This window comes from Colletotrichum siamense (genome assembly GCF_013390195.1).
Source record: "Colletotrichum siamense strain Cg363 chromosome Unknown KSG_Cg363_contig05, whole genome shotgun sequence".
NCBI lineage: Eukaryota > Fungi > Ascomycota > Sordariomycetes > Glomerellales > Glomerellaceae > Colletotrichum > Colletotrichum siamense.
The window spans coordinates 4,112,681-4,132,692 of NW_023501018.1; the positions used below are offsets into that span (position 1 = coordinate 4,112,681).

At 53.4% G+C, this 20,012-nt stretch overlaps 7 protein-coding genes across 7 annotated transcripts; 4 read left to right on the top strand and 3 right to left on the bottom strand.

The window, feature by feature from the left end:
• Positions 1-96: 96 nt before the first annotated feature.
• On the bottom strand, positions 97-1,244 carry CGCS363_v008673 (Aldo-keto reductase yakc; the record flags this gene model as incomplete). The annotated part of the gene is made up of 3 exons (XM_036640522.1): positions 97-673; positions 730-1,080; positions 1,135-1,244. The coding sequence occupies 3 exons, from the start codon at positions 1,242-1,244 to the stop codon at positions 97-99; spliced, it is 1,038 nt and encodes a 345-aa protein (XP_036494947.1).
• A 936-nt stretch (positions 1,245-2,180) lies between these two features.
• Positions 2,181-3,041, top strand: CGCS363_v008674 (uncharacterized protein; the record flags this gene model as incomplete). Its single annotated transcript, XM_036640523.1, has 1 exon — positions 2,181-3,041. One exon carries the CDS (start codon positions 2,181-2,183, stop codon positions 3,039-3,041), a length of 861 nt encoding a protein of 286 aa, XP_036494954.1.
• Positions 3,042-3,603: 562 nt separating this feature from the next.
• Positions 3,604-6,424, bottom strand: IRC5 (putative ATP-dependent helicase IRC5; the record flags this gene model as incomplete). Its single annotated transcript, XM_036640524.1, has 4 exons — positions 3,604-3,715; positions 3,768-5,491; positions 5,544-5,857; positions 5,914-6,424. The coding sequence occupies 4 exons, from the start codon at positions 6,422-6,424 to the stop codon at positions 3,604-3,606; spliced, it is 2,661 nt and encodes an 886-aa protein (XP_036494951.1).
• A 982-nt stretch (positions 6,425-7,406) lies between these two features.
• On the top strand, positions 7,407-8,621 carry ARC1 (tRNA-aminoacylation cofactor ARC1; the record flags this gene model as incomplete). Its single annotated transcript, XM_036640525.1, has 1 exon — positions 7,407-8,621. One exon carries the CDS (start codon positions 7,407-7,409, stop codon positions 8,619-8,621), a length of 1,215 nt encoding a protein of 404 aa, XP_036494955.1.
• A 908-nt stretch (positions 8,622-9,529) lies between these two features.
• Positions 9,530-10,663, top strand: CGCS363_v008677 (uncharacterized protein; the record flags this gene model as incomplete). Its single annotated transcript, XM_036640526.1, has 2 exons — positions 9,530-9,676; positions 10,340-10,663. The coding sequence occupies 2 exons, from the start codon at positions 9,530-9,532 to the stop codon at positions 10,661-10,663; spliced, it is 471 nt and encodes a 156-aa protein (XP_036493996.1).
• A 514-nt stretch (positions 10,664-11,177) lies between these two features.
• On the bottom strand, positions 11,178-13,298 carry esf1 (Pre-rRNA-processing protein esf1; the record flags this gene model as incomplete). The annotated part of the gene is made up of 1 exon (XM_036640527.1): positions 11,178-13,298. The coding sequence occupies one exon, from the start codon at positions 13,296-13,298 to the stop codon at positions 11,178-11,180; it is 2,121 nt and encodes a 706-aa protein (XP_036494956.1).
• Positions 13,299-14,562: 1,264 nt separating this feature from the next.
• CGCS363_v008679 (putative ATP-dependent helicase) lies at positions 14,563-18,328 on the top strand (the record flags this gene model as incomplete). Its single annotated transcript, XM_036640528.1, has 10 exons — positions 14,563-15,755; positions 15,811-16,001; positions 16,053-16,130; positions 16,186-16,265; positions 16,325-16,377; positions 16,435-16,542; positions 16,599-17,103; positions 17,252-17,639; positions 17,708-17,859; positions 17,939-18,328. 10 exons carry the CDS (start codon positions 14,563-14,565, stop codon positions 18,326-18,328), a joined length of 3,138 nt encoding a protein of 1,045 aa, XP_036494008.1.
• Positions 18,329-20,012: the final 1,684 nt, after the last annotated feature.

Sequence of the window (20,012 nt, forward strand, 5' to 3'; positions counted from 1 at the left end):
ATTGCTCGATTCCAAAAGAATGGCTACAACAAAGGAACTGAAACAAAATCATGAACGAACCAAATGTGCTGGAACAGTTCTCAGTCCGCATCCCATCTACAGCGGCGCTGAAGTGACGTAGGCGCCGAACATAGCACTCCGATCACCATGAACATCCGCCTCGTCAACAAGCCCCCGAATCTCATTCTCTTCGTCGGCGCTCAGCTGGATCTTCAAAGCGCCGAAGTTTTCTTCGAGGTATGGAATCTTCTTGGTGCCCGGGAGCGGGATCACATCATCCCCCTGCGCAAGCAGCCACGCAAGGGTGAGCTGTCCGGCACTACACTCGTGTCTCTTCTGCGCAATGTCCGCAAACTTCTCCACAAGCTCGATGTTCTTCCGGAAGTTCTCGCCCTGGAATCTCGGGATTTGGCGCCGGAAGTCTGACTCCTCGAAGTCATCCGCAGATTTGTAGTTGCCCGTCATCATGCCCCGGCCCAGAGGCGAATAGCAAAAGACTGTGACCCCGAGCTCGCGGCAAGTCTTCAGAAGGTGGGTGCCGGCAGGACCCTCGATCTCGAGGGACCATGGGTTATACTCAACCTGCACCGCTGAAATTGGGTGGATCGCGTGCGCCCGGCGGAGAGTTGTGGAAGAGCACTCCGAAATCCCGAAGTATTTGATCTTGCCCTCACTTGAACCAGTCGTCAGCATCAAATATCCACGAAAGTCCAGGTGTGTAAGTCTCACTTCTTCAACTTGACCATCTCCTCAATAGTCTTTTCAATCGGAGTGACCTCATCCACACGGTGGACGTAGTACAGGTCAATGTCCACGCCCAACTTCTCCAGACTCTTCTCGCAAGCCTCGCGGCAGTACTCGGGCGAGCTATCGGGACGGATGTTATACGTGCCATCTGACTGGACCGTGCCGCGTAGGCCAAACTTGGTGGCGAGGAAGATGTCGGCGCGGCGCTCTGGGTGCAGCTTGAACCACTTGCCGACCAACACCTCGTTGTCGCCATATAAGTCGGAGGTATCCCAGTTCGTGGCGCCAATCTCCCATGCGCGGTCGAGAAAGCTCAGACGCTCGTCATCAGAACTTGTTCTTCTGGTCAGCCGTCAAATAGCATATCATGATAGGTGTAGAACTAACCCAGGGGTGCCATAGGCCACGCTCAAGCCCATGAGACCAAGCCCAAGAGCGGTGATCTTGGGCCCGTTCTGGCCAAGCTGGCGGGTTGGGAGACTTGCGGGAGGAGCCATTGCTGTAAGTATGGGGAGTACGGAGTGATTACTCAGGTAAGTTTGATATATAGAAAAGCTTGAGGCGCGTTAAGAATGGTTTGAAGGTGAACTGCATTAGCATGAGGCTCTTCATCTTTTCATCGGGCGCGGCGAGGAATATATACACTATTCGGAAGTGGTGTCGACGCAGTCTTGCTAAATTGAGTTCATGAAAGCTCCACTAGAGACCATCGCTTCCGACGGGATGTCATGCACGATTCTAGATCTCCATGTCTAAAGTCCGGCGATGGTACAGAAACCACTGCCTTGCAGTGGCTCCCGCCTCCGCAGCCAGAATAATACCTCTTAAGTTGAGCCTTAAGCGACGCCCTAGCTATGGTTGATGCAAAGTTCAAGTTCTCGTTAGGAAATTGTGCCTTTGAAGGTTGTTTACAAGTCGGACAGGACGTTGGTTGATAGGCTGCATCTGAAGGCGGGTTTAAATCCGGGGTTCGGACTTTGCGGCCGCTGCGGCCGCATCTCCCGCATCGCCCGTAAGGACTCCGAGGAACCGTCCCGTCTGCTCATACCAAGCGGTTGCCCAATTGATGGCCAGTAGCATGGAAGAAGACCATGCTCCTCATTCCTCAACCAATAGGCATTGTTCAGATTTGTCTACAAGTTAGAAAAATCTGCGAACAAGGGGTTGTCAATAAGAAAAGAAACACCGATGGTGTGCTGACCAACCATTCCTTTTGCTTTGTCTTGATCATACAGAGAACAACCATTTGCACAGAAATCTACACAAGCTGATATGGCCTTCTTTGTGGGGGCTTACCTTAAGAGAACATGCGCCATCTTGGCTCTTCTCAGGAGACCATGTATCCCTATCCCAGCCACGTCACGAACTGCTGTACCAAGATCTAGCAAGCCAAACCAACATCTCTTCCGAAACCTTCAACCTCCAGAGTCACCATGCTCACCCACCTCCACTATGGAATCCGCGCGCTAACCTTCCTAACCTATCTCCCCTCCCGGCCCCTCGAGCGCTGGTTCTACCGCTCCGACCTCTCCACCGCATACCACCTCATCTCCACCGCCTCCATCTACATCACCCTCTGGCTTAACGCCTACATCCTCATCCGCGCCACCGGCCTGCGCGCGCACCTCTGCAGGCTCCGCGAGCACGAGAGCTGCGAGCGCATCGGCCGCATCAACCGCCTCCTCCTCGACGCCTACCTCGGCGGGTTCTTCCTGCTGCCTAACCTCTGCGGCCCGATCTACGTGTGCTGGTGGCTGAACCCGCACAACCGGCAGCTCGACGAGCTCGCGCACTTGTATGGCTTCTGGATCGGTGTGTGGCATGTCCCGCTGCTTCTGAGTTTGAGTCTGAAGTTGATTCTGCCTGGCGTGTTTGGTTTGCTCGTCTGGGCTGTTGGGAAGATTTCGGAGGGCGTGTGGTGGGCTGCTGACATTTTGCAGGAAGGCCCGGCTGCGTTGATACAGGGGTTCTTGAAGCGCTTGAGGGAGTTCCTGCTCGCCGCGCCGAGAACGATATGCGACGGGATCGACCGCAAGGTGCTAAGGTCGGAGAGTAAGTATTTGGTGTTTGCGGTGTGGTTGGCCATGGCCGGGTACTGCGTCATCCTCTACGCCATCTTTGTCGAAACATATCGGGCGTATTTGCAGAGAGCCGTGGCGCGCGTGCTTTCGAGCTTGCTTATGGACATCGGAGACCAGATCTTTGCCGTTGGCTATTGGCTGGAACGACTGGTGGTCGAGAAGGGGTTCTGTGGGGGAACGAAGAGATGGCAGATCGTCAGCTGGATTGAATGATGTGTCATTCGTTTCTGAGTATTCTAGGCACTATTAAACGTCAATGAGGTTCGTATAGAGCTTTGCAATCCGGGCCCGTTACCATCATCTCTGTCGTCCTCCTCCTCCCCTTTGTCGTTGTCGCCTTTACCGTCGTCCCTCACCCGCCCGGATAAACTCCTTAAGTTAGCCCGTAACTTTTTCGCGACACATTTGATGTCAGGTTGTAACGTGATGTAGCAAATGAGTAGATCAAGCAAGTCATTTTATAATCCCTGGGTATACAACTCCAGTCCCTATTGGGGAAAATACAAGAGTAGTAGTGCTCCTCTGGGGCAGCATGCCATACCTAGGACACACAAGCCAATCCTTGTGGTCGTCCATCTTCCAAACCAATCATGCCACGGTCGGGCACATCTAAGCAAATATCAATCAAGTCTCGCTATCCACACACTCTTTATGTCTAGAGACATCCGTTCGAAATCCTTAGCCGTACTCCAAGTCCATAGTAAGACAACATCGCAGACTCGAGGGAGACGAGTTGCCATAAATCGGTCGAGCATCATGTTCTCTCTTAAATCAATCATGCATTGGCCTGACCGGCAATCGTGATGCCGTCAGTGCCAGTCTCGATGACCTTGTAGCCATCGGCATTACCGGAGCCTTCGGCGGCCCTATCGTATGCTGCGTCACTCCTGTCCAAATGTTAGCATGATGTTTCTCACCAAAGTCCGGGGATCATCTTACCTATCGCAAAGAACATCAAGATCTTTGTCGCTCAGAATCTCATGAGAGCCCGAGTACTTAAAGACTTGACCATCCTTCAGCAACAACGTCTTAAGAGTCTTCTCGTCAAGATCTTCCTTCAGGTCCATCTTCTGGCCCATGGACTTGAAGTTTCCTTTCTTAATGACAAGCTTTTCCAAGCGGCGCTTGGCGTCCGCGCTCAACAGCAGTTCCTCCTCCACAGTTCCCTTGGTCGCAAGGCGGTAGACAATGACAGGGCGAGTCTGGCCAATGCGATGGCATCGGTCCTGGGCTTGGAGATCCTGTTGAGGGTTCCAGTCGGAGTCGAAGAGGATGACAGTATCGGCGCTGGCGAGGTTGATGCCCTGGCCACCTGCGCGGGTCGAAAGCAGGAAGATTCTGAACTCGGGGTTCTCGTTGAATTCCTTGATCTGGTTGCGACGGCTTTCCTGGCTGACTGAACCATCAAGGCGGCAGACGTTCCACTTGCGCAACTCGCAGTAGTCTTGGAGAATGTCCAGCTGCGTCTTGAATTGGGAGAAGATCAGGACCTTGTGGTCTTTCTCGAACAGCGTAGGAAGAAGTCTGTCAAGAAGCAACATCTTTCCAGAGGCCGTGACGATACTCTCATCAACAGGAGGCGCGCCTTCGTAGCTCCAAGGATCGAAGAAGTTGTGCGGGCTGTTGCAGACCAGACGCAGCTGCATGATTGGGTTGCCCAACTTCTTGGTCGCCAGTTCTTTCTTCGCGTGCTCTGTGATGCTCTTCTTGTACTGGTCTTCCACAGACAAGACAACATCATCCACGTCCTTCTCGTCTTCTTCAGCCTCTTTGACCAATCGAGCCTCGAACTCGTCGTCGGAGAGCTTATCCTCATCGTCGGCGTCAGTTTCGGCGTAACGGCGGCGACCTCTGGTGACGCGGCCTCGACTGGTGACAGAGGGGGTCGATTGACGCGATGACTTCGCGCTTTTTGGCTCTGGGGTTTCGGCGGTTGGCGGGTTCTTGCGCTTGGAACTTGAACGAGACGCAGTCTTGACGGGCGTCTCCTTCGCGACATCCTTTGACTTGGTTGAAGAGCTTCTAGCCCTGTTCATCATCGCCGAAAACGCGTTCGTCTTCTTGGGTTCCGAAGCAGCCTCCGACTTGGCCTTTCTAGGGCTGTTGCGGATGGGGATCTCGAGCTTCTTCACCGGCGTTTCCTCCTCTGCCTTGACTTTCGGGCGGACGCTTGCTTCGCGGGAGCTTGGGGTAGACTTGTTCACTGCGGTGAGACGCTCGACGACCTTGTTCTCGAGGAAAGTGCGGGTATCGACCTTCTTATCCTGAATCGCGTTGTACATGTCCGTTTGCTCCTTTGTCATGGGAGCAAACAGGATGTATTCCCGCTTATTGGGCAAGTAGGCGGCGACATCTGCCTTTACTCGACGAAGGAGAAGTGGCTGCAGGATGACATGGATCTTCTTGATGATCTCCTGGTTTTTGCGGTCCGCGATGAATTCTTCCGTGCCTTCTTCGTCCTGTAGATCGTCGAAGTCAAACCAACTCTCGAACACTTCCCATTCCTTGAAGATTCCCGGTAGCAAAAAGTGAAGCAGCGCCCAAAGCTCCTTGAGGTTGTTTTGCAAAGGCGTTCCTGTGATGAGCAATCTTGTGGCTGAGCGAAAATTCTCGAGCTCCTGGAAGAGCTTTGACTCGAAGTTCTTCATGCGATGACCTTCGTCCTAGACAAGAGTAAGCAATTTGCATCCAGGCTTGGAGGAGCCAAAAACATACAATAATGATGAAGGCCCAGTTGAACTTGGAGAGGGCCGCCTTCTCTCTCAGTACCATCTCGTAAGAAGTGCAGACGACGGGAAATCGCTTCGTTGGTTGGTTCTTAACGTAGTGCTTGGCGATCTGGTCTTTCATAACACGTTCTCGATTCTTAGGATCGCCGTGATACAGAACGACCGGGATCTCAGGGCACCATTTCTCAAACTCATCCATCCAATTCGAGAGCGTGCTCAGAGGAGCAACGATAAGATGCGGGCCTAAGTAATCTTCCTCTCGGAGCTTTGCAATGAGAGAGATGGTCTGGACAGTCTTGCCTGTGAAGTGTTAGTGTCCGGTCTTGTCATGTCAAAAGTGGAATGAGGCGACTTACCAAGGCCCATCTCATCGGCCAAAATTCCAGACATGCCTTGAAGACACACCTCGTACATCCATGTCAAACCCTCGAGTTGGTAGTCCCTCATCGTTCCGCCCTTCATGATCTTCGGTTGCGCAGCCATGGTCAAATCGTGGGCTCCTAGAGTCTCTCCCTCCAAGCTAGAACCAACACGTCCCAGAACCTCGGTCTTCTTGGTAAGGATGTCCGAGAAGGCCGCAGACTTGGCGAGGAGGTCATCCAATTCTTTGGCCTTTTTCTCTCTCTCCTCCTTGGTGAATTCGACCTTCTTCTTCTTGCGGCGCTTGGCAAGAAGTGCAGCTTTTCGTTTCTTCTCGGCAGCATCGTTAGTAGCTCTGACCTTCTCTTCCTCGTCGATCATGCGCTGAAAATCGCTGTCAATCGCTTCCACTGAGCCCTCTCTCGGGGGTGAGGAAGGGGCGCTGGTGTAAGGTCTCGAGGTTTTCGAGAGTACAGACTCGACGTCTGAAGCTGGTGAAGAGCTCATGGCTGCCGACTTGCAGAAACCTCTGCTGGTGGTTGTTGTTGCTCAAGAAGAAGGGAAAACGCAGGAGGTGCCAATCAAATCGATGACGAAGCTGCAGGTGCGACGCTAAATTGAGGTGGTTCGTGCGCCGCAGCGGCCGCGAATTCTGGTTCAAAAAGCGGCAATTGAGGATGGGATTGAGCCAAAAGTGAGCGAAATGAGGTTTGGGATACAAGGATAAGAGTCTGAAGAGAGATCTCAGGTTCTGAGAGGTCAAATGGAAAGAAAGGGGGGCGAGGAAGAAAGATGAATGGCAGGAAGGCCCGGGGTCTGTCATGGGGAAGGCGCGATCCGGGGGCAAAATTGAGGACGCGCGCCGACGCGAGACAAAGGCGGAGTCATGTGACTCCGTGTCACTGAACTAATTAAGACCCTGGTCGCTTTGTCCAGGCACCATCGTCATTCATCGGGCCATCGATGCCCGGGAAGATCGGGACAGAGATCGGGGTCCTGTTTTACTGCATTGATTCAACACAGGAAGCATGCCGGCGCCAATTGACCTCTGCAAGATGTTGTTACTCGGCGTTGAGACAAAACGACGAGCTTGAGAGCAATGGATCTTCCAATGAACAATGCATCATCTCAATCAGCAACTGACAAAGAAGCAAGCTCAGCGCTTTGACCATGATGCTTGTCCAGCTGAACTTGACTATCAGCAGGGGAGGGTGGCATTGAGAAATTTCTGCTGAAAAAAGAAACAACACTGGGAAGCGTACACCGAGACTCACCGAAGAAGAGCGAGGTGAGTCAGACCTGCCTAACCAATCAGGCAAGTCAGATGAATTTGGAGGGGCAGTCGCAGCGCCTGTCCGTGCTACCCCGCCAAAACCACACTAAAATTCTGTGATTCCTGACAGTACCCCTCCTCGCCCTTCGACTCATGAACTCCCTCCGCGTACTACGACCCATCACTCGCAGCGCATACCCCTTCCGCTTCGCAAGAATGGCTTCCAACACCTCCTTCACTCCCAACGAGGAGACCGAGATCCAGCAGTGGCTCACCACCGCCACTCGCCTCCAGCAGGCCACTGGTGACGATGCGTCCCCGATCCTCGACACCGTCAACTCCCACCTGAGCACCCGCACCACCCTCCTCGGTACCAAGCCCAGCAAGGCCGACACTGCTCTCTACTCCGCCGTCCGTCCCCTTGTTGCCAAGTGGTCTCCCGAGCAGCGCACCGGCGAAAAGGGCTACCCCAACATCGTCCGTCACCTCGACTTCGTCCAGAACTACCCCGCCTTCGCCGCCGATGTCAAGTCCGAGGAGAAGGTCTCCGTCAACCTCGATGAGGTTCTTTACGTGAAGCCACCCGTCGATGCCAAGGCCGAGAAGGAGCGCCTCAAGAAGGAGAAGGCTGCTGCGGCCGCTGCTGCTGGTGGAAAGGAGACCGCTCTCCCCGACCGCACCAAGGAGCCCAAGGACAAGAGCGCTGGCGAGAAGGTCAAGGAGGCCGTCACCGAGGCCAAGGACAAGGTCAAGGCTGCTGTCGGCGCCGGCGAGGGCAAGCCCAAGAAGGAGAAGAAGGCCAAGGAGCCCAAGCCCCAGAAGGCCCCTGCTCCTGCCGCCCCTCTGTCTCCCGCTCTCATCGACCTCCGTGTCGGTCACATTCTCAAGGCTATCAAGCACCCCGAGGCCGACTCCCTCTACGTTTCCACCATCGCCATGGGCGACAAGCCCAACGACGACACCTCCGAGTACGAGGGCCAGGTCTGCCGTACTGTCTGCTCTGGTCTGAACGGTCTCGTTCCCCTCGAGGAGATGCAAGGTCGCAAGGTCATCGTCGTTGCCAACCTTAAGCCCGTCAAGATGCGCGGCATCAAGTCCTGCGCCATGGTTCTCGCAGCCTCTCCCAAGCTCAAGGAGGGTGAGGTCGACGACCACAAGGGCCCCGTCGAGCTTGCTGCTCCCCCTGCTGACGCCAAGGCTGGCGAGCGCGTCTTCTTCGAGGGCTGGAAGGGCGAGCCTGAGGGTGTTCTGAACCCCAAGAAGAAGATCTGGGAGATGTTCCAGCCTGGATTCACCACCACCGACAACCTCGAGGTCGCCTTTGACGCCGCTGTTGTCAAGGAGCTTGGCAAGGAGGGTGTTGGCAGACTGGTCACCGAGTCTGGTGGTGTCTGCACTGTTCCCAGCTTGAAGGGTGCTACTGTCCGATAAAGGATGGGCTATTAATGTCTTTGAAGATTCATGATAAACAAAAGTTATGGCAGCTGCATCTGCTCTCTAAGAATTAGAGGAACCTTTTTCTTATGCGCAGTCCGCGTCCACTTCCTTGTGGTTTTGGTGAACTGACTTGGCAAGCAGGAATGGGCAGTTGTTGCCTCTGAATGCTAATGACACCAACCATCCCCCATCGTGACTACCCAACATCATATGGCAACCTATGTAGAAAGTCCAGCCAGGCTCTTCCCTTGATACCAAACCCTTTCCCGTGCTTTTTATCGTTGTCAACAACGTCAAACTTGCACCTCGCCCAACTCGACATCATCATCCGAGCAGCAACATCCATCCATCATACACTTATTCATAACACATACATCTCTCAGCATCGCCATGGCTCCCTCATCAGCCCTACAAAGATACATATGGCCAGCATTCTATTGTAGTTGCGCTGGAGCTGGTGTCATCATAATTCCACTTCTTTGGTATCACATGAATGCTCAGTACGGCAGAAATGAGCAGAAGAACAACTGGGACCCAGATACCGGCGAATCCATAGGAGGACCATGCGTGGATCCTCAGCCTCAAGGCCGCCGTACTTGGATGGAATACCTTTTTGGCAAGAAGCAGAACCCCGATCCTCAGTCTCGAGGCCCCGATACTTGGATGGAATACCTTTTTGGCAAGGAGAACCCCCCTCCTCTTCCGCCTCGCCCGCCTCAACCTGGACCGCCTCCCGAATGCCCTCCTCGCTCGGATCCCGCGGATGTTCCAACTCCCGAGCAGTGTCAATCTCAGCCTTCAGGCGTTCCCCCTGATTCTTCTACTCGTTCTCATCAACCTCCCCCTCTGCCTCCTTTTCCGACACTTCCACTTCACATTCCTCGAGAGTTGTCTACTTACCCATGCCTGGATGTTGCTCGTCAAATACCGCTTCCTCCGTCTCGAAATCTGTCTCCTATCTCAGAGCGCTCATCCGCCCCTTCTACTCCGTCTCCGACTTTGTCCCCGAAGCAGCCATCTACTCCTCCTCCTCCCCCGGCCTCGAATTTGTACCCAGAGCCTCCATGGGCTCCTCGCCAACAAGAACGGATTGGATTAACTCGCATTCCTCCCCAGTCACCAACTCCTGAACGCCCTCCTCGCGCGGATCCTGCGAATAATCCAAGTCCCGGGCAGCTTCAGTCTGGTCTTACCTCTGGCTCTTTTACTTGTCTTCGTCAAGAGGCTCCTAAGTCTTCTTCTCCGAAACTTCCACCCAATATTCCTGGAGATTGGGTTCGCGACGAAGTTCGTGACATACTAGATCGTCACCAAACTACACCTCGTCCTCCGTCTCGGGCTCTGTCTACTATCCCGGAGCACCCATCCACTCCCACTTCTCCGTACCAGTCTCCGTCTCGTTCCCCAGAGCTTCCAGCTCTTCCTCAGCATCAGCGACAGGATCCTCCGACTCACATTCCTCCCCGGACTCCGAACGTTGCCGGAGAAAACTCTGATTCGCCTAACCGCCCTGGGACTCCGCCACTCTCACATACATCCTGGCAGCAAAATTCATCATCGCCGGGGTCGCCCACTCCCGGTGCTAGAAGAGCAAATCAGGATCGGGATCGAGAGCGTCGCAGGCGGGTTGGAGGGCAAAGTCGGCGATGGAACGTGAGTTTTTGGTGCTCTTCACGTCATTTCAAGGCTAACGACCGCATGAACCCTTCTAGCCCTATCCCCATCGCATCAATTCAATCGATCCCAATAATACGAATGCTGCATATTGGAGCGAAGAAGACTACTCAGAAGATGAGCCTGAGGAAGGTGACGACGAGGATATTAGGGATGAACCCAAGAGTGATGATGACGGCCATGAGCCCATTACCGATGCCCCGCAAGATAAGCCCGTTACGGATACCCCGGAAGATGAGCCTAGAACGGACAGCCCAGAAGAGCCCAGAGAGGCTCAGGCCGACCAAGATGAAGCATTCCAGCGCTGGCCCTCTGACGCTCGCAACGACCCACCCGAGATGCAACGAACTCGGTTCAGGTGAGGTTCAAAGACTTTCCCAGGAACAGCCTCGACGTTCGGCCCAGAATTCCAGAGTTGGTCGAAAGGGCTAGACACCAGGTCTTGCCTAGCGACCGCATCCCGTATGCTTGGGACATCACAAAGACTTGCTTCGAGTCCTTGATGAGGGTGCGGAAAGATTCACGCGCTTTGCAATGGGGCCTAGCGCAGTTTGGCTCCTTCTCGGGCACTGAAGGCCGGGATTGGCTTTTATGTGGGAGAGCGAATACTAAATTTCGGACGTATGGTGTTCAATCATGTCACCTTTCTGGCGGCTCAGCGACATGCTTTGATAGTTAGAAGTGCAAGTAAGCGTTTGTTAGTATTGGACACCCATTATCAGCATAGCGATGAAACAATCACAGAATCAATCACACCTTGAACAGCTGTGCATTATGACCATGTGCTTTTATACATTCCAGTAACTTTTAGAATCCATCTAGGGTATGACCACACGCCTCAAATAAGCACTAAAAAGAGCCCTCCAACATCATCCTCTATTTCTTACCAGCCTTGGCCTTCCTCTTAACACTTGCAACAAGTCCGCTCAGCTCCGCGTCACCACCCTTGCTCTCCTTCTTGGCCTTCTTCCCGCTCCTCTCCGCAGGCACCTCGTCATCGCCAACCTTCCTCTTCTTCCTGCCCTCCTCAAGCAGCGTCTGCATCGCCTCGGTCTTCTTGAACTTGGGGTTGCTCGGGTCGATGGCGTACTCGTGGCTCTCGAAGACAGCCTTGAAACGGTCGTCGTCCACGTTGATCTTGAAGCCCTCCTGCAGACCGACCTTGTCGTCGTCGTCGTCGCCGCCGGCCTTCTTGCCCTTCTTGTTCTTGCCCTTGCCCTTCTTCTTCTTCGCCTTCTCTGCCTTGAGGATCTCGTTCATGTCGAAGTGGTCCAGGTGCTCGCCCGCCTCGTCGCCGTCGTCGGCCATGAGCAGCTTAAGCTGCGCCTTCTGCTCGGCGGACGCCTTCTCCTCGGCCTCGCGCGCCGCGCGCTTGGCGAGGCGCTCCTCCTTGCGGATCGAGGTCTTGGTCTTCTTGGGCGGCTCCTCAGTCGTGAAGAAGGGGTCGTCGAAGCCGAGGTCCTCCTCGCCGGCGGCGGGTGCGGCCTCTTCGACCTCGACGTCTGACTCGGCGTCGGCGGCCCCGCGCTTGGCCTTGGCGATCTCGCGCTTCTTCTCTTTGCGTTCGCGCTCTTTGCGCTTGTACTTCTCGATCGTGGTCTCCTCCTCGCCCTCCTTCTTGTCCTTCTTGGTTTCTGTGAGCGCGGGCGTGAAGGTGATCTCCATGTCGCCTACGGGGGCGTCCTTGGACTTCTTCTCCTCCTCCGCGCCGAGGCCGAGCATCGCTCTCATCTTACGGCGCTGGAGCTCCTTCTTGGACAGCTTGGGCTCCTCCTCCTTCTCTTCAGCCTCCTCTACATCCTCCTCCTCGACACCGGCGAGTGACTCCCCGTCATCTTCGCTGTCGCTGGCGAGGTACGCCTTCAGATCGTTCTCCTCGAGCTGGGCGCGGCTGCCGGTGAAGGCGCGGTTGATGGACGCCTTGCGCGCCGCGTCGTCTGGGTTGACGTCCCAGGTCAGCTTGACCTTGGAGTGCTGCAGCGCGTCGGTCGTGAACTCGACGGGCTTGTATCCCTCCGGCACCTTGTCGCACTCGTCCCTTGGCTCGTCGTCAAAGGTGACGTCGTCGGGCACGAAGCGCAGGTCGAGGAAGTTGGACGAGGACTGGTACTCCGTGCCGTCGGTCGCCTCATACACCTTCTGCGCGGTCGCCTTGTCGGAGCACGTCATGACGGCGTAGTAATACCTCAGGCGGTCAAGCTGGTACTTGCGCAGCGCGTCGCTGTCAAAGTCCTCGGCGTCGCCCTCCTCCAGCAGCTCCTTCTTGATCGCCTCGTCCTCCTCCTCCTCCTCGCTCTCCTCGTCGCTGTCGCTCTTGAAAATCTCCTTTGGCGGGCCCTCGAGCTCTTCCCTCTGCATGCGCTCCTTGCCGAACTCGCTCGGGTAGATGGCCACCTTCTCGATCCGCCCGCCGGTCGACGGCAGGAAACTCGTAAACAGCGCAAACAGGTCCGCCGACTTGATGTTGTCCCAGTCGAGATTGACAATCGCTATCCGCGTCGTGACCTCGCCGTCCTCGACCTCGGCCTGCTCGTCGCGCAGCCGTGACATGGACGCCTTCGGGTCGGCGGCGACCTCCGCCTCCTCCTCGTCATCGTCGTCGTCCGACGACTCGGATTCCGACTCGGACTCGCTGAAGCCGCCGCCGCGCGCCGGGTCGTATTTGGCATCCGCCTTAGCCAGCTCGCGCTGCACCACGTCGTCGGCGTCGACCTCCATATCACCACCGTCCTCCTCTTCCTCATCCTCCTCCTCGTCGTCATCTTCCGCCTCGTAGAGCCGTTGCAGCGCCTTCTTCTTCGAGTCGGACTTGATCTTGCGGCCGTAGCGGTCGACCTTTGCGGTGGCCGTGAAGGCGTCGTCCTTCAGCACGCCGGCGAAGCGCTTGTCGATCTTGGTCTTTGTCTGCTTCTTCGAGGGCAGGCGGAAGCGCGGGTCGGTCTCGAAGCTGGAGAACCGCGAGTCGGTGATCTTGCCATTCTTGCTTGATTTTGACATGGTGGCGGTGTTTGGGGTGTGTGGTCGTGTGGTCGTCAATTGACGGTGGTGTTGGGAGAAGGGGACCGGCTTTTGGTCGCGGGCGCATGGGAAGAATCCATGTGGGTGGGGTGCGACCGACGGTCAATTTTTTAGTGGAGATTTTGTGTTCTGCCGAAGGCGGTGTAGACTGACCGAGCTCACCGAGAGGTACACCGAAACATCACCAACTTCGATGGGTCCTTACCTCATCTGAAAACTAAGGACTGAGCGAGATGAAGTGAATAGTCATTTCCCCGTGTTGGAAATTTACATCAGGAATCATTGCACGAAGATCTCAATGCGATTGCCTCGACCATTAAGGAAGGCACAGCTCATTCGTCTTTGATGCCTTCCTTGTGATTATCATACTTAATGCCTAGGCCTTTCCCACTTTAAGGGTCTGAAGATAAGAAAGGATTGAGAAGCCTCCGTCTGCCTGTTTCTTTCCCATCTTGGACAATAATACCTCAGCCCCACTCTTCACCTACAGAGCCCTTATTTAAGTGATGGTCCTGCTTATCTATCTGTCACTGGTTCTTCCCCCAAGACATCGCAAACTCGTTGGCCTTCACCCTACCTACTAAATCTGAATTCTACCTGCTTTCTGGTTGTGGTAATCTGGAAGGACCAGACTTGCTCCGCTAGCCAATCAAGCGTGGTCGCCTCAGAGACATCAAGCTGGCTTCGCCCCTTCCTGAACTCCCAAAGGCTCGCGACTTCTCAGTCACACATCAGCTCTTTCCCCTTACCACATTCTCCTGACTATTTGGTCTCCGCCTGAGGTTCTTTTATTTTCAACTCAACTCAGACCTCTATAACCTCAACAACCCACCATCCTCCGACCACTTTCTCACCCTCGCCTTTCACAAACCATCGCGAATTAACCGTCAACAGACACCTCCGCCACGCTATCTCCAGTTTATCTATGACTCACCTTACTCTTCCGACTTTCTCTATTGCTAGCACCTTCATCCACTAAGCATTGGACCAACCTTCCTCCCCATCTCGTCTCATCCCATCCTACATCTTGCTTCTTTTCTCCTTCACATCAAGGTGAAACACTTCACCTTCACAGTTTTACTTTTCTTAACTAGGCCAATTTTGTGTCTGTGTGGACCTTCCTCACACGTTCTCAAATCATCTAGTTACTGCAACACACAACTGACATTGAATTCCACCACAAACACATCTTCATTTTCCCTTCATAACTCCCTCACTCGTCTTCCTACACTCCATCTTCATTATGGACAGCCTCCGCTCAGATGCAACTTCATCTGCTCCTGAAGGTTGCGTGAATCAACTCACCAACTCGAGTCCAGAGTCAGACAACTCAATCAATGATGACTTCAACCTCCTTCAGCAGTTACAGGATTTTGACCCCAGTCAAGAAACGATTCTTGATACTGAGACATCTCACAATCTTCACATAGCACCTTCAGACACAGCTCAATGTGAAGATGCGAACGAAACTCACAGTGACAGCCCGGAGCACGAGACGTCGAGCACCGAGGATGAAGATTCATCAGACTCGGAGCCAGAACTAGATGCTCCATCAGACTCAGAGCCGGAACCGAATGCGGACCCGTTGGACACAGACTTTGAACCAATGGAGGATGTAAAGGATGAATCGCCCAAGCCTCGCGACAAGCCCACAAGAAAGAGAGCAACAAGCACCGGGGTTGCAAAGACTGCCCAACAGAAGGTGAGGAAGAACCAGAGAAAGATCGACGAAATATTCAAGATTCACATCAGGAGCGAGCTGAAGAGGAAACGGGGCGCTGGATATGGCAACGTGCACATCGAACCGCCTAAGGCAAAGAAGATGAGAATGTCTTCTGCAAAGTCGGACAAAAAATATCAGCGAAGCATCGAAGAGAACTTTCATGACACCGGCAAGACAACTGCTCGCGCCACAGCCAACCGACCAATCACCCAAAAAGAAAGAAACGAGGAGCTGAAGGACAGAATCAGTCACGGCACGAACAACCGCCGAAGTGGAACTCAAAAGCGAGATCTCAAAGAGGCCACGAGCATCTTTGGCTACAGCAAAATTGTTTGCTTCCACAACGGAGAGTACTACCTCAAGGGAATGAGGGAGACCACCAAGCTCAGAGAGGAGCAACTTCCCGCCGTCTCATGGATGGTCCAGAGGGAGCACGGCATATCGCCTCCTTTTGGAGGAGTTCTCGGGGACGATGTTGGTCTCGGAAAGACAATGGTATCCATGGCTTGCACCGTGGGGAATCCTGCGTCGGCTGAAGACCTTCAAACCTACTTCGGTGCCACTTTGATCATTGTGCCGTCAACTGACATGGCTAAGCAATGGCGAGCAGAGTATCTCAAGCACGTTGAAGCCATCAGAGACAATGAGATTCTCATCTGGTCCAACGCTCAATGGAAGGAGTCAAGCGTGAACTTTCACAACTACAAGATTGTGTAAGTGACCTCGGCAGAACGATTTGGAAGCCCGGTTTGCTAACATTCATGTCAGGATCGCCACGATTACTGAGATTCGTGGAAACCTCACAGACGAAGAGCTGAAGAAGATTGAAGCGGAACACGGCATGGAAAGTGACGAGTATCGAGCTGCGCTGGTCAAGTTTGCCGGCCCAGTTTACGGCATCAAGTGGTACAGAATCATTCTTGATGAGGGGCACGCTGTGAAGAACATGAATACCCTATGTGAGTTGCAACATGATCAGAGATAATAAAGTCTCGCTGACATATTGGCAGCTTTCAAAGCATGTTACGGCCTTCAACGAAAAAGCTTTTGGGTTCTCACCGCGACTCCCCTGGTAGACAGAGAGACAGGTTTGCACTAGCTCACCAGTTTTATGGAGATTGTTCATGCTAAGTTGGTATTCAGAAATTTTTCCATATCTCAGGCTCGTGGGAGTCGAGGGCATCAACACCTACCAAGACTTCAAGGACAGCTACCTTGAATCTGTGAGTAATATTGAATCCCCGCAAATCAACTGGCAGAACAATTTGTGACTCTTTTCAAGTATGACTGCGATACCAAACTGGACGCCTTGATCCATTTGGTGACATACCGGAGGTGAGACACACATTTTTCATTCGTTTGGTGTCTGTGGGTGCTGACTCAAATCTTCAGAACGAAGAAGGATAAGTTCCTTGGCCGGTTAATCACGGGAGATCTGCCTGAGTTCGAATCCAAAGAGGTATGGGTCACTCTCAGCAGACATGAGCGGATGATCTACGAGTAAGTTTGGAGCCTGCGCTCATCATTATTGGGGTTCATATCTGACATGTCTTAAGCCTCATCACAGAACACTACGATGCTCTCGAAAAGCGGGAAGGACTCAGTCGGATAAACTGCCATCGCATGATGATTTCTCATGCTTGGAATATCGAGGGTGTCTTCAGAGATGATCTCAACCCTTCATTCTTGACGAATCTGAGAGACGGGCTTGAGGAATTGGCGGCCGACCCCTGCGCCATCCCCCAAGCCAGGAAGCTCCTTCACGCAGCTCCACCCAATGACCAAGACTCGGAACTCTTCGTCACTCAAGAGCCAACAGTGGGTACTAGCTCTTCCAAGTCGCAGGATGCAAAGACAAAGAGAAAGAAGAAGAGATCGAAGAAGACAGAGGAGAAGAAGTCGACCAAACCAAAGGAAGACAGGATTTTCCATACGGATTCGACAGACAAGACACTCGGCATGGACAATCTCCTGAAGTATACCATCAACGAGCAGATGGTGGACGAAGGTTGCACGAAGTGCGGGAAGACGTCAATCGACAAGCCCTGGATCATTTCCCAGGTAAGTTCATGATCATCCATCCTGCATCATCTTTACAATCCAGAAACTTACGATTCAATCTTTCCAGTGTCAACACTTATTTTGTCATGAATGTATTTCCGAGGACTGGAGGGAGGCGGACGAAACAAAATGCACGAATTGTGACCAGCCATACGACCGAAAAACAGGTGCAAGGCTGGTTGAGAATCTGTCTACCAAGGAGACAGAGTACGCTGAGGTTGACAGGGTGAGAGCACTTAAGGAAGCACAATCCGCACCTCCCACCGCGACTCTTACAAAGAGAACACCGAAGAAATCGAAGAGGCAGAAACAGCTCAGTGCCAGAGAGGAGAAGAAGATCGTCGCGGACTTCACCAAGAACAAGTACGGCGGCGATTATCGCGGTGTCTTCTTGGATCTGAAGGGCAAGGATAACGCTTTCATCAACATTGGAGTTCACGAGGCAGACGGTATGATTCCGCTCAGCTCCAAGACTGCGTGTGCCATGGACTACGTCCTCCAATTCCAGAGTGAAGCGCCCGAAGACAAGATCATAGGTACAGTTACGGCTTTCATTTGATTTGAAACCTGGGACATCGGATGCTAATCAAGTTACTTACGGCAGTTTTCCACGAGTTCCTGAAGACCGCGAAGATCCTCGGCATCGCTTTGCGTCAGTATGACATCCCCTTCTACTACTTCAATGGCGAAATGTCCGCCAAGAGCAGAGAAGATGCCATTACGTCTTTCAAAAACGACCCAAGCATCAAAGTCCTGGTAAGTTCCCTATTGCACATTCTTCAGTCTCCCTCCACCCGTGTGAAAAGAACCTGAGCTAACTCTCCACCACCAACAGCTCGCGTCCAAGGTCGGCAAGGAAGGCCTGAACCTGACCTGCGCCAACCGCATCATCAACATCGATAACTGGTGGAACAAGGCCGCCCAGCAACAGATCTTCGGCCGCATCGACCGCACGGGACAGACCAAGAAGATGTACGCCGTCGTCATCAGAGCCGCCGACACCATCGACGAGCACATCGACGACTTGCAGGAGACCAAGGCCGAGAAGGTGGCGCACAGAATGCAAGATGACCGACACGAGACGAAGCTCATGTCGTACTGGGAGGTAATGATGCACACGGCGCCCATGGCCTACCAGGCCAAGTGCACCCAACTGATTAAGGAGATTAGAGAGGAGGATGCTGCGGAGGCTGCACAGGGGGCGAGGCTTTGGGTAAAGGTCTGATTTTCGCGCTGCATTTTTGGTTTTCTGCAAGTTGACTCGGCATTATCATCGCGGAATATGGTGGAGCAAGGTAGCTTCACTCGTCTGGGGAAACATTTCCAACAGGCCTTGATGCGGAGTTTTTGGTCCGCAGTAGCAGGAAGTAACCTTCATAGAATCGCACAGCGAAAACATGCATTTTTATAGACACCTGGACGCCCCCCCGTCAATCTGCAAGAGCTTCGCTATCCACTTATAGGTATATGATAACATAGATAAAGATGATGATGATGATGATATCGACGACAACGATATCAACGACGACAGCAAATACAATGATGCTGGAAGTAACAGTGATAACAAGAACGATAGCGAGTATCATTTACATACTACTAAACGGGAACATAATATAAAATTACTTACATGCACACCTAACATAGCCAGCATATCGCCCAGGTAGCCACAAGGAAGTCCTTTTATTTCATCCTCCGATTTGCGTTTTTTTGGGTATTTTGCAGGCAGCATGAGCATTTGGTTGAGAAGGACGCACATCATCTACGGGAGCATACTCGAGAGCCCTCGCGCGGAGCTGATTCGCAACAGCATGAAGCAGCCTTCGAAGAATACCACAGCGAAACATGCATCATCGTGGACCGCTGGAATTTTCCTCCCTGGCCTATCAATGGAGGTGACTAGCCGTCCGACAGCCGTCTCCCATCCCACATGAATCTCCAAAAGCAATCAACCGCGGCAACGAGCAAGTGGCGGCAAGCAAAAGCGCCGTCGCGGCAGAGTCCCCGATGCAGCATCAAGATTCACGCATCGGCGCAACACTTTTCTCGGGCCGCGTTTCCGCCAAGAAGGTGAATGAGATCTAGATAAATGTCCGAGGTTGCCAATCTCTGCGACGGGAATGACATCAACGAACAGCAGGTCTGTGGAAGATCGCAACACCTGGACGATTGAAAGGGAGAAATACTGCACGGTTCGGCATGTTGATGGTCCCGCTGGAACATGGGTGGATCACACATTGGTGGGGCGGCAGATCGTCGTTGTCTTTTTGCCTTTCCTCTGGGTAAGGTCAGAAGGAAGAGGCCGAGGATGATGGACGTGTGACGGGTTCCGTCGCTGCCGGAGTCGAGTCCGGGGAGCTTTGATTTGCTCATAGACGTAGCGCATGAGAAGGGCAAAAGGTGTCGAAAAGATCCGTGACAGATCATCTGATGTTCTCGTTGTTCTTTGCGTGACCCCAGGCGTTTGCCGCGGCTCTTTCCTCCTCAGAGGTGGACTGTTGGGTTAATTATGAAACAATTGACGTAGGAGTCTGGGCTCACTTTCGACTCGGAGTCAGCACCCACCGTGTTCATTGGTCGCCTTGGAGTTGTTCGTCTCAATATGTCGGGAGACGTGACTGCTCGGCGAGCGGCCCGAGCAGACCTACCATTATGCAGAGTCACTTACAATTTTCATGGCATATGGCGAACGCGCTTTCGAGATGGGCAACCTCATCCAACAGTATCGCCTTTGAGTCAGAGTATCGGAGAGGTGTCTGTCTCGCTGGGTTGAAGTAACACCGCCCGGCATGTTCTACTCAGACGACAACGGTTAGTTTCCGCTTTGTGCCATCAATGTCATAGCTCCAGAGTCATAAGACCCTCCGCTGAGTTCAGCGAAGGTGCGTAGGGTCCTGATCGAGTACTCTGAG